The sequence below is a fragment of the Heterocephalus glaber genome, unplaced genomic scaffold, assembly GCF_053883595.1.
Source record: "Heterocephalus glaber isolate CG9 unplaced genomic scaffold, H.glaber_assembly_v1.0 deba00001553, whole genome shotgun sequence".
NCBI lineage: Eukaryota > Metazoa > Chordata > Mammalia > Rodentia > Bathyergidae > Heterocephalus > Heterocephalus glaber.
The window spans coordinates 9,231,588-9,244,563 of record NW_028258344.1 but is presented as its reverse complement, the minus strand read 5'-3'; the positions used below and the strand labels follow the sequence as shown (position 1 = coordinate 9,244,563).

The 12,976-nt window shown below is 40.1% G+C and overlaps 1 protein-coding gene across 7 annotated transcripts in view; it reads left to right on the top strand.

Annotated features, from left to right (window-relative positions):
• Positions 1–857: 857 nt before the first annotated feature.
• The window catches only part of Cyp7b1 (cytochrome P450 family 7 subfamily B member 1), a 189,628-nt gene continuing 177,509 nt past the window's right edge, over positions 858–12,976 (top strand). The window contains exons 1-3 of one of the 7 annotated variants that reach the window (XM_087190397.1): positions 875–1,696; positions 1,914–1,994; positions 2,412–2,690. In XM_087190397.1, coding sequence (XP_087046523.1) covers positions 2,608–2,690 — 83 coding nt within the window. In that variant the 5' untranslated portion in view covers positions 875–1,696; positions 1,914–1,994; positions 2,412–2,607. Of the gene's footprint in view, positions 2,691–12,976 lie in introns of all 7 variants that reach the window. The other 6 variants (XM_087190396.1, XM_087190395.1, XM_087190398.1 and 3 more) reach the window with 6 other exon arrangements.

Below are 12,976 nucleotides of genomic sequence, written 5' to 3'. Positions count from 1 at the left end.
GAAGTGTACCCAATAATCTAACCAACTCTACCCCATTAAAGGGTCTATCACCACACTGAACAGCAAGCCTCTAACACACAAACCCTTGGGGATGAAGCATATTCAAACCATAGCACCACTCCAACCACCTAGTAGATAAGGGTCACCTGGACTGGTGGAGTGGGGTTCTGGAGTATGACCTTGCATTCATGGCTCACCCTTTAAAGCCTCCAATGGACCACCCTTTCCCTTTACTCTCCCTCTGCTTGTACTTCTGGTTTTGCTTCTCTATCTCTTCTTCTATGTGCATCACCATCAATATTTTCTGAGAAGGAATATGATTAGGCCATTTATCACCTAATACTGAAAACATTTTCATATATGGACACTCCAAAATCTTAAGGGTCAGTCCACGATAATTCCTCTAGGTTTGACTGTACACTGTGGTCTAATTAGCATGCCCAAGGTATACAACATTATGATGTTGGTGACCAATGTTGAAAGATGGCTGAAGGGAACTGGCAGGCAGCTAGAAATTTATAGTTGACACAGCTGTTTGCCAAATGAATCTTTGTGCTGAAATTAAGCTAGGTTTGCTAGGATTAGATTCAGCAAATAAAAACATGGGGCTCTCCTCTGGTGAAAGTGGAATTCTATACATACAAGAAATAATACTAGCTGCAATATTTGGGACACCTTTACATGTGCTAAAAAAATTCTTGTGATCCATGTAAGACCGTGCATCTCACCAACTGCTCTGAGGAGCTGACTACAGCAAGGATCACCCGGGAGGGAACACACCGGACAAGTTGTGAGCTTAAAACAGACCTTTATTAGTCTGGCCAGATGGCACCCCCAAGCACCAAGCTTAGAGAGGCGAGAGGCTTAGAGCCTGAGGTCCTTTTATAAGAGATGCTAGGGGGAAGTTGGCAAGCAGAAATACAAAAGCAAAGTGCTGAAGGAGAGGGATTTTACAGATTGTTCTTAGGATAACATGTTCTGTTATGGAGTTGGGTAAGCATGACGGAACACGGCACACTTAACAAACCTTCCTGGCACAACAAGTACATTCCTGGAACTTGATGCTCTCCTGGTGATCCGTAACAGAAGCAGACAAGTTGGGGCCCTATTACAAAACGGAGTAACTGTTGTTCAGTCTCACAATCCACAGTATTCACTTTTTCTATCAGGATAAAACGACTTAGATGTAGTAGAAAAATGGATGGAAGAAAAGCGATAGAGTGTTTAAAGGTTGGGACAGAAAGATTAACTACAAAAGTAGAGTTGGGACAATTTTAGAAAAAAGTGGAATTTGAACTGGGCCGTACAAGGTAGGTAAAATTTCAGCAAGTAGGGGAGACAGGACAATTCTGTAGGCAGAGGGAACATCCTAAACAAAGGTATGAACAGGCTGAATGTAGGGGCCCATGGCTCAATGGACCTGTACTTGCCAGGGAAGTTGTACCACGGAAGCACAGTGTGGAGCACTTCTCATTGCAAGTGGAAGATTTACGACTATCAAAAAGGGACAGGGTAAACGTAGTTCTGTGTTTAGGGGCCAACATACTAGAAAGGTGAAAGATCAGAGGCCTGGAGATCAGTTCTGAAGCTACTGCAATAGCTCATTAGAGTGTGGAGCTGGAAAGGACGCAGAAGATTGCGAACACGCCTTGTGTAGAAGAGTAATCCTTATCAAGTAGCCAGCAGGACAACCTAGGTAACCTGGGTCTCCTTATGTTTTCTATGAAATACTAATACTTACATCACAAGTTGGAGAAGGAACGTAATTGTGTGAAATACATGGTGATGGTCATTACTCAAGAAAAAAATATTTCAACGTTTCTCCCTCATTCTTTGTTAGTGCAGCTTGTGGGCCTTGGGTTGCTTTTGGTACTTGGCTAACCTCGTTTTACCCGTTGGCCCCTTCTGGACAGTGCACCTTCTCAAAGATCACAGCACTGGCGTCTGTATCCCTGCTTCTGCTAACACCTTTGCACACAGCCCTCAACAAAACCGTGAGTCTTCAGGATGTGAGTGACGGAGGGGGTGGGTGTGGAATCCCCCGACGAATACCCCCTAGGCTCCGTGGGTCTTGTCTAAGAGACCAGATCGCCCGCTCCACAGCAGCATCGCGACCAGCAGGGCCGCGCACAGCACAGTCCCTGCTCCCGCCCGCTGGTCGCGAGAGAAAGGGTGAGGAAACCAGAGGGCTCACTTTCACTCGGGGGAAATCCCCCTCCTCCAGGCCTTCGGCTCCTTCCCGGGCACTGCTCGCTCTGTTCCTCCGCTTTGGGCTTCCTTGCGGTCCGAGAAGCAAAGGAGCGGTTTCCCAGAAGCTGCCTAGTGGGAGGCAGCGGCAGAGAGGCGGCGCGCGTGGGTCCGGGCGGGCGGCGGGAGAGGGAGGGGACTCAGTCACTAACTCTTTAATTCAGCCTCGGGGACCCGCGGAGGCCTTCCTGTCGGCGGGCGACGCAGGCTGGCGAGCGTCTCCGGCCTGAAGCAAGGGACGCAACCCAGAGACGCCGTCCGTCCGAGGCGGCAGTCACCGCCCACGCCGCTCGCAGAAAGACCCCGCGCTGCCCGCCACGGCCTCGCGCGCACCAGGCGGCGCGAGAGGAGTCCTCAGAGATGGACTCCTTCAGCCTCCCCAGCCTCCTTCTGGTCGCAGGCCTGCTGCTCCTCCTTTTGTGCCTGCGCGCCCGGCGCATCAGGTAAGCCCCCAGGCCTTCTGGCCACGCATGCGCCTTGGCCCCGAGGCCGCGCACCTCCAGATGGAGAAGGGAGCCCCCTCCGCGCTTTGCAGCGCGCACAGAGCTTGCTCCAAGCCCCTGGCGTCCTTTGGGAGAGCGTATAATAACAAAGGTTTCTCCTGTTTCTTCCCCCTACCTACGCATGCATATTAAAGATTAGGGGCCGGATTCGATTAACTGCTGCAGCATAGGTTGTAATAATTCCCTGGGTTCGCTGCCTACGTTGTGACGCGTGGCTTTCGTTTGCACAGAGACGTTTTTGTGCCATGTTACTGTGAGTTGGTGCTTTATGGCCTAGAATTCAAATAGCATTTCGTGAGGAAAATTTTCTTACATTTCTTTCAGTTAAGGCGAATGTTTCAGGAAAAAGCCTAAAGTGCATGTCTGGACGGTAACTCGGGGTGCTGGTCTGTGCCTCAGTTTACATGACTGTACCTCATCTGGAGAAATGAAATAGTAGTACTTGCCTTGTAGGATTTTTTATGAGTAGAAAATGAATTAGTAGTATGTGTTTATGCGTTTGCGCTATTATTTTTATTAAGATGAAAATAACTAACAACCCAATCCAGAAGTGTGTCCCTTCTTTTGGCTTGTAACATGGAAACAGAACCAGAAATGTTCAAACAAAATTCTTTACTTTAATTTCTTTTCTTTTCCTTTTTTTGTGTATGTACTAGCACAGTTTTCAGGCTTTAAAAAATATTTATGTATGTATTTATTTATTTATTTACTGGGGCACTAGGGATTGAACACAGGGCCTAAGTACTGAACTACATCTCCAACCTTTTTTTTCTTTTTTTTGTACCAGGGATCGAACTGCGGTCCTTGAGCTTGTAGGGCAGGTGGCAGAACCACTGAACTAAATCCCCAGCCCCCGTCCAGGTTTTTTTACAAAAATTGTTTTATTTTGAGACAGCCTTTCTAAGCCACTATGTTGCACAGGCTGGGCTCGAATTTGTGATCCTCCTGCCTCAGCACCAAGCAGATAAATTTTTTTTTGGGGGGGTGTAACTGGAATCATATATATATATATATATATATATATATATATATATATATATTTGCATAAGGGTATGTATCAATATATACATCTATATGTGTGTGATATAAGTTGTTTTTGATTTGGGGAAGACAATTTTATTACTCATAAATATCTGTGGACATTTCTAGAATGCCTATGAATAAATACGTAGATAAAAGTAATTTTTTTTCCTTTCATGTGAGTTTTCAGAGGGCTTTCTAGAATGTGCATACCCTTTCCCAGGTTTTCTTCTCCAGTGGCTGTGCATTTTGCTTTACAGTGAAGATAATTAGGACACTTTAACTTCAGCGTTGCCTGATTCTGTATGAGTTCCACCTTCTTCTCTGTTTGCACTTAATATTCATATTTAGGAGTGTCTTTAAAGAGATAGTAGACAAGAAGGCTGTTTGTTCTCCTCCCACTTTACATGCAGGGCAGAAACAGACAAGCTGGCTAGGGCATTCTGGATCATTGAAAATAATTAGGGTGAGAATAGGGAACTTGTTGGAGGTACAGGCCAAAAGGCGAAATGGAAAAGTAGGCTTTCTTCTTAAGTATTCTGAGAACAAGTTGATCTTCCTCTTTATTAATGAAAATTATTTTGCAGTGGTATTCATGCCATCAGTTGTCAAATACTTCATACCAGGAAGATACCATTTAATGCAAATCTAGAGGGCTTTATATTCTAGATAAGTTTGATACAATATAGTTCCATACATAAACCATAACTCCATTTGTCTCAGTGTATGGATCAGTTTATTGTTACCATTTCTTGAGTTTGGATAATTTACTCTAATGCTCCAGGAAAATGCTCGTCTCATGTCATCTCTAGGGGTAAAACCATGGTTAGGAATCCCCTGTATAGTCTTACATATTTTTTTATCCTAATACTAATATGTTTGAGTATATGTTAATAAAAGTAGTAGGAAAATAGCTGTGTTGCAACTTGCATTTTGTATTTTACAATAAATTTTAGATACCTTTCTATGGTAGTTTATAAAAATTGTTATTTGTATGATTGTACAGAGATATGACAATCCCCCCAACACATGGATATCTTTGGGTGCTTGGGGAAATATTTATGCAGGATCATGGAGTTGTCAAAGTATATATGTGCTCTACATTTTAATTGATATTAAACTTCTGTAAGTCTCATTTTATGTTACTATTAATGATCTAAGTGCCTATTTCCTTACATGATAGTAATACTGATATTATAAATCATTTTAATTTTGTTAATCTGTTACCTAAATAAAAAAAATTTTAATCCCAATTTCCATGTATTTACTTCTGGGGGAATTTGGGTATCTTCAAAGGAAAAAATGGGCTCTCTTTTCTTATATTACATATTTATTTTTCTCTTTGATTATTTTTCTATTTCATCATTAATGGGTCTTGAATGATAGGGATTTTTATACTCTTATATCTGATGCAATCATTTTCACTATTGTAATTTGTATTTAAGAGTTTCAAGATATATTTCCTTGCTTAGAAAGCACTGTTACATCCCGCCATGATAAAAATTTCCTCATAATCAACTTATTTTAAGTTATACATACATTAACTACATTTTCATTCTAATTCTATTCTTATCTCTTGAACAATTATGTCTGAAAAGTTTGTCATATAGCATGTTATAGGAATCCTGGATGTTCCAAAGTAAAAATTTCAGTGTTTCTGGGTTAGCCAGCTTTTTATTGCTGCAACCAAATACCTGAAGTAAACAAGTTAGAGGAGGAGAGATTTATTTTGGCTTAGCTTCATAGGTGTTGCAGTCTATTGTTGGCTGGTTCTGCTGCTTTAGGGCTGTGGCAAGGCAGAACACCATGGCAAAAGAGTGTGGCAGAACAGAGCTGCTCAACTTATGGCAGCCAGGAAGCAGAGAGAGGAAAAGCTTGCCAGAGGAAGGAGCAGGAGACATGATATGGTTATCAAGATTGTGTTCCAAAATTCACTCATCCTAATAAGATCCCACTTTCTGTTTCCATCACTTTCCAATAATGCCATCAAAGTATCATCTAATCATTAAATTAATCCATTGGTGGAGTTAGAACCCTTATGAACTAATTGTTAATAGAAATGCCCACAGATATTTAGAACGCTTTTCTAATTTGCTAGGCCTTTCTCAGTCCAGTCAAGCTCACAATCAAGATTAACCCTAAAATTGGTAAAATAGAAAAGACAATAAGTAAGAACTACCTCAAAGGTCATTTACTTTGACTGCCTCTCATTGATTCTGCCTCTTTTGACTGCAGTGCTCTGATTTTCCCCTTCCTACTTTCCTCCTTTCATTCTCCTCCCTTCCCCGCCCTTTCTCTCTCCTCTCCTCTTTTCCTTTCCATCTCTTCTCTCCTTCTTTCTCAGGGTCTTTCTGTGTTGTACAGGCTGGTCTGCACTCCTAGGCACAAGTAATCATCCTGCCTCGGTCTCCTAAGTAGCTAGGACTGTAGATGTATGCTACCATACTCGGCCCCTTTCACCTTTTTTTTTTTTGTTTTCGAAATTCTTTTTCCCTATGGTGAGATGGTCACCCACAGAAGCCATTGCATTACCCTAAGGAGACGTGACAGTAACTTAGCCTAGGGTAGATGGGAAGTGGTTAGAATCAGGATTTGCTAATGGTGTGTGAGGGAGAGAGAAATCAATAGTGACTTTAAATCTTTCTCTTTTTTTGTTGTGTGGTCAGAGTAGATGGTGATACCATTTACTGAGATAGGCAGATACATAGATACAGATATAGATATGTAGATATAGATATATGGCACCTAGGAGAAGATTAATGGGTCATAGGATAAAGACTTTTCTACCTGCAACCACTCTAGAAAATTTCCACTTTTCCAAAGTAATTTTACCACAGTTAATCCTTTTAGAAATTATATATGAGAGTACAAAGTGCTCTGCATATCACTAATATTTTATAAGACCAGTCCATTGGTTTATCCATCTGTTTATCTAAAATCTGGATTTTGTTGACTTCCTATGAAGTATTGATTTGGTTTTGGCTTGAGGATACATTTCTGGCTAATTATCTTGAACTTGTTGAAGCGTAGTTTTACCTTTTATCAAAGTGAGCCCTTGGAAAGCTTCAGATATTTACAAAGACTCTGTTTGGCCGATGCTATGGTCTGAATATTTGTGTTCCTCCTGAATTCATAATTTGAAATCCTTTCCATACCAAAGTTATAATAATCTAAAGAGGTGCTATGTAAGGACAGCAAAAGGATGGCCATCCGTGAAACACAAAGTAGGTGTTTACTAGACTGAATTTACTGATGCCTTGATCTTGGACTTCTCAGCTTTCAGAACCATGAGAAATAAATTTCTCTTGTTTGTGATATTTTGTTAGAGTAGCCAAATCAGAGTAAGGCAGATGAGATTCAAACATGAAATGCTGTCTCCCTAGTGGTGGACAGCAGCTGAAGTCTTTGCTCAGTCTTCTAGCAAATCCCCCCACCAGGCTCCTTGTACTCTTCCCTGCAAATGCACACTCCAAGCTTTGCAAAGAATTTGAAGGGTGTTGATAAGAAGATTTGGGGCAGTTGTTACCTCTTTTTAAAAAGATTTCTCTCCTTGATTTTCTGCCCCAAACTATGACACCTCAAGTATGTAGCTTTTTACTTGAGAAAATGTCTACTATGGACCCTTTCGATGTTGATCTGTTCTTTAAGGGTTTCTACCCTTCAATTACCTGATTGTTTTGCCCATCCTTTAGTGAACAGAGACTACTTTTTCAAATTTAGTTGTCTGGAGAGATTTTAGATTAACTTAAGCAATGTCACCATTTTGAAAAAAATCAAATTCCATATCAGACATTCAATAGTGGTTATATTTAGGTGATATGATTTTGTGAATTATTTTTCTTTTTTAAATGCATGCCAGTATTTTTAAATTGCCTTCCACAAACATATTTCTTTTGTAAAAAAAGAATAATGTACTTAAAGCCAGAGAGGAATGCTTTCCTTTCCCCATTCCATATGGTGCAGCGCCACCTCCCTCTCTTCTAACATCTTTTCTCATGTGACTCTTGATGAAATGTTTTCACCATCTAAAGGCTCAATACTTCCACTGGGCACTGCTCCCTTCCCTTTGGACTTTGCAAGGAATACGTATCTGAAATCTTGCACTTTCCATTTGCATCTTAATATAGTCCTGTCTCCCAGATCATCTGCGTCAGCACACAAACCTGTTGCAGTGCCACCTACATTTACTTTCAGTTGTCCCCTGAGATGTACATTTTTTAATTCATTAATCCTATTGGTACATTTTAGGTATACAGTATGATGACAGTTATCACTGGAATTCGTACCTTTACATTATGTATCTTGGTTCTTGTTTTTTTCCCCGTTCCCCTGCCCTCCCTTCAACCCCTCCACCCCTCCCTATTTACAAAGACTTTGTTTCCATTTTTTCCTTTTCTTGTATTAATTCCTTTCCCCTACCCCTCTCATTTCCCCTTACCCTTTGGACTTTTTCTTCCTATTTCACATTATCTATTATACATTTTGATCCTTATTTACACTTTCAGTTTCTCACACCAGAAAAACTATTTGGCATTTACACATGTGTGTCCTATTTATTTCACTTAACTATATGGCCTCAATGTGCATCCATGTAGCTATAAATGTCTCTAGTTTCTCATTCTTTATGGATGAGTAGTACTCCATTTTATATAAAAATACCATTTTAAGAAACATACCATCTTCTTTATCCAGTTTCCAATTGATGGGCAATTGGGCTGTTTTCAAGTTTTAATTCAGAGTTATTGTGGAAGGTTATGCACTAATTCCTGTCATTTTGCTCATTTTGTAATGATTAGTTCTTTTCTAATTCTCAGGGACTCATCTATCTTCCTCATTTTTATATTAGATTCTTTTAAGTATCTTCTTCTATACTGGCTTAGTGGTCATGAATGTTTCTAGTCTGTGCTTATATTTGAAGGCTTTTATTTCTCCTTCAATTTTGAAGGGTAACTTTGATATTGGAAATATATTAGTTTTTTTGTTGCTGGAACACAAAACTGTACCTACAGTTTAAATGAAGAGAAGTTTAATTTGGCTCACAGTTTCAGAAGCTTTTAGTCTGGTATGGACTGGCTTCATGGCAGGAACATCATAGCAGGAAGACATAGTATAGCAAAATTGCTGAGTTCATATAAGCTAGGAAGCAGTGCAGGGAATCACTGCCAGAGAGGAAAAAGTGAAGGAACAGACATGGATTCATGCCTCCATGACCCACCTAGGCACAGCCAGCAATAGGTTCCACCAGTCCCTCAGGCAAATTCCAAAGGAAATCAAGTTGACATTGCACGCTAACCACCAAATGAAACCCTTTGAAAACTTCATACCCAGACATATCTCCTTAAACCACACTTAATCTCTAAAGAAAATAGCAGTTTCATAATTCCATTTTCCATAATACACCTATATTGCATGCAACTGAGAACATAATAATCCTTTCACACAGTCTCAACAGTTCTAGCATTTTTTTAAAAGTCCAAGTCCAAGTCTCTTCTAAGAATTAAAGCAAACTTAGCCAGTAATTTCTGTATCAAACAAACCAAAAAACCCCAAGTTACATAATTCCAAGGTACAATAGCACAGGGTAAACATTCTGATTCTGAAAGGGAGGAATGAAGGATAGAAAAGAATCAGACAAAAGGCAGACGACCCTAGCAAAGTAAATGAGAAGCCTTGTAGCTCCATGTGTAGCATCTGGGGCATATGGTGATAAAATAAAAGTACCAAAGGGCTTGGAGGGCCTTTTGGGTTGCTGCCCACATATCTTCACTCTTGGGTTGGCTTTATTCACATCCTGAAGCAGTTTTTGGCAGATATTCTGTGCTCTTGGTACCTCTGATTTCTTGGGGTTTCCATTGCATCTTAAGTTTCATTCTTAGAGTTTCACACATTGCGTTTTCAGGGGCTTATTGTCTGGCCTCCAAGACCTTCCTTTGAAGTCTGACTCTACAGCTCTTACATTCTGCAAGCTGTTAAAACCAGCATCACATGAACAATGTCACAATCTGCCAGTAGTGCATGCAATAGCCAGGCCCCCTCAAACCATGAATGCAGAAGTACTGGAGTGGCTGGTTGGCTAAGCATGGTGAAATGAATCCCAGGGAATCAATTTAGATGGAGACTTGGTATCTCCCAAGATATCCTCAAGGCATCTTTTCCTTTTACGAAGTACTTGCTTGCTTTTTAATGGTTCCAATCTCTTCAGCAACAACACCACCTTTGGCCCTAACTTTACATATGATTCATTTTGGGCCAAAATTTAAACTTTTCAATTTTTTCTGATCTGCTTTTGGCCTCCAATTCACACTACACATCTGGCTAAAAGCAGTTAGCAGTACCCAAGCCACAACCTGAATATTGGGCTGCTTTGAAATTTCATCAGCCAGATTAATTAGTCCACTGCTCTTAGTCTGAGTATCCTTCAGTCTCCAATTATGGATAAAGTGTAGGCAAATTTTATGTCAGGACATAACACACATGGCCTTATTCCACCTCTTGGTGGAATCTTTGTTCCCAGTGGAAACCTCCTAAGCCTGAAAGTTATTATCTGTATTCCTCTTAGCATTCTAGTCTTATGAGCTCCAACTGGAATCACCCCTCAGGCTCTTCTTAAAGGATTCTAGGTCTTCTTTAATTCATATCACTTCCCATCCTTTGCACACTCCTGAAAACCTGTTCAAAAGGTCAGGTATAGCCACAGCAATAACCCCATTCTGAGGCACCAGTTTTCAGTACTCGTCAGCTTTTCTTCATTTGGACACCATACCCAACATCCACCACATAAAGATGGAGAGGTTTAATTTGGCTTATTGTTTCAGAGACTTTTAGTTCATTGTTGGCTGGCTCTATGTCAAGAATATCACAGTAGAAGGGCATGGTAGGGTAAAGCTACTTAGTTCATCATGACCAAGGTATATAACAGGAGAACATTGCCAGACAAAAAGGGGCAGGGCACCAGACACAGACTGCAAGGCATATGACTCATCCACACACACCCAGAAATGTCCTCCATCAACTTCCCAGGTGAATATCAAAGCAAATTAAGTTGATACTCCTCCCTGACTGCCACAGGAAGGTTCTGTTCTGGCCATACCAACTTGGAGTTCTAAATAACCTCCTTGGTTACTTGGTACTTGGATGTCCATATTTTTCCCAAGATTAGAGAAGTTTTCTGTTATTTTATTGAATAGATTTTCTGTGCTTTTAGTCTGAACCTCAGCACTTGATTATACACTTAAAATTCATAAGTTAATTACGAATTAACTAATAGTTAAATTCATAATTTAACTATGTCCCAGAATTCTTGTATATGTGGTATGTCAATTTGTAAGTTTTTATTAGTGTCTGAGTGTGATAATTTATCAGTCATATCTTCAAGCTCTGAAATTCTGTCTTCTACTTGATCCTGTCTACTGGTGAAACTTCCCACTGAGTTTTTCATGTAGTTTACTGTATTTTTCATTTTTAGGATTTCTATTTGGTTCTTCTTCAGGATATGTCTTTGTTGAATTGCTCCTTCATATCTTGGACTTTCTTCCTTCACTCAGCTTTCCTCTTTGAAGTCATTGATCATTTAAAAATTAATTTTATGAATTCTTTGGCTTTCATCCATTTTGATGTCATTACATTCAGTTACAGACAAGTTTTGGACCTTTGGATGAATCACATTACCTTGCTTTTTCATACTTATTTTGTTTCTATGTTGAACTTTGTATTTCTGTTGGGATGGTTACCTCTTCCACTTTTATGTGAGAGTCTTTTTAGTGACTAACTATATTAGTCAGTTTTCTTGTTGCTGGGAAATATGCCTGACACCCTCAATGTAATAGAGGAGTGGTTTACTTGGCTCACAGTTTCAGAGGGTGCAGTCCATGATAAGCTGGCTACAAGGCAGAAATGGCATATTGGAAGGGCATAATCAAGGAAAGCTGCCCAACCTATGGCAGCCAGGAAGCAGAGAGAAAAGGTAGATCTGGAAACAAGTGTGTGTCCTCCCAGGTCACACCTTCAGTGAAACCTCTTCAACCAGGCCCCACCTCCTAACAGTGCATTCAGCTATAAACTCATCAAAGGACTGCTCCAAAGCTATCCTGCCATGCAAGAGGAGTCACTTTCAGAGTAAATTCCCAAGTGGGTTTACAACTTGCAATAACCATGGACTTCTTCTATAGATGGAACTTTCTGGTCTGTTAGTTATCATTGGAGCTGCCTGCTCTCTCCAGGCATATTTTGTGCTTGAGGAATCCACTTCCCTTCACCCTCAGAAACTGTGTGTAAATCTGTTCTTTTTTTCTATTCTGTCTTTCTGTTTTTCCATAATTTTTTAGGTTTCCTGTGACTGCTTTCTTAAAGCTTAGAGCTCTTCTCATTTTTCTCCTCTGAGTAGCTGTTTCCAGCTGTCTCAAAGCCAGGTCATGGAGAAACTGTAAAGTGCTACCCCACTGACTTGACTCTATCGTCTTCCTACTCTTTAACATGGATGTGCTGAACTACTGCTCAGCTCTCATTTCTCAGAGAAGAGCATTATTTAGAAGCAGAAATGATCTTACCATTTGTGGATGAGGTCATAAGATAAAGTCATGAATGCCAGAACATGTCAGGCAGTCTGGATTTGAAAACTTATAGAATGGTTAGCTTACACAAAAGTTTTCCTTGACACTAACCAAGAACTTTTTCTCCTAGTTATTGTTTGGAGAGAAAAGTTACATAGATTCCCTTTCCTCTTTATCCTTCAATACACACATCCTCATACCCTTAATTGTTTTAATTAATAACAAATAAGATTAAAGTACTTTTAAGATTTATTTTAACTAAGGTAGATTCAGTGACTTTTCTGAGTTAATCTTACAAGATATTAAGTTTATACAGATAATGAATTACTTTGAAATGTTGGTTTGTTGATATCACTGTTCACCCAAGTCAGTTATTTCTCCTTTTTTTGTACTGGAGATTGAACTCTGGACCTTATGCTTTCGAGGCAGGCAGCAGAACTACTGAGCTAAATCCCCGGCCATTATTTCTCTTTTTAAGTACAGTCATTTCTCAGTATGGGATATTGTTTCCAGAACACCTTGGATACTACAATCTCTTCAGCTTGAGTCTCTTTTATAAAATGAAGTATTTTCTGCATACTTTAAATTATCTCTAAATTACAATATAGTTGTTATACTGTGTTGTTTAGGTCATAATCAGAAGAAAATACTGTACTG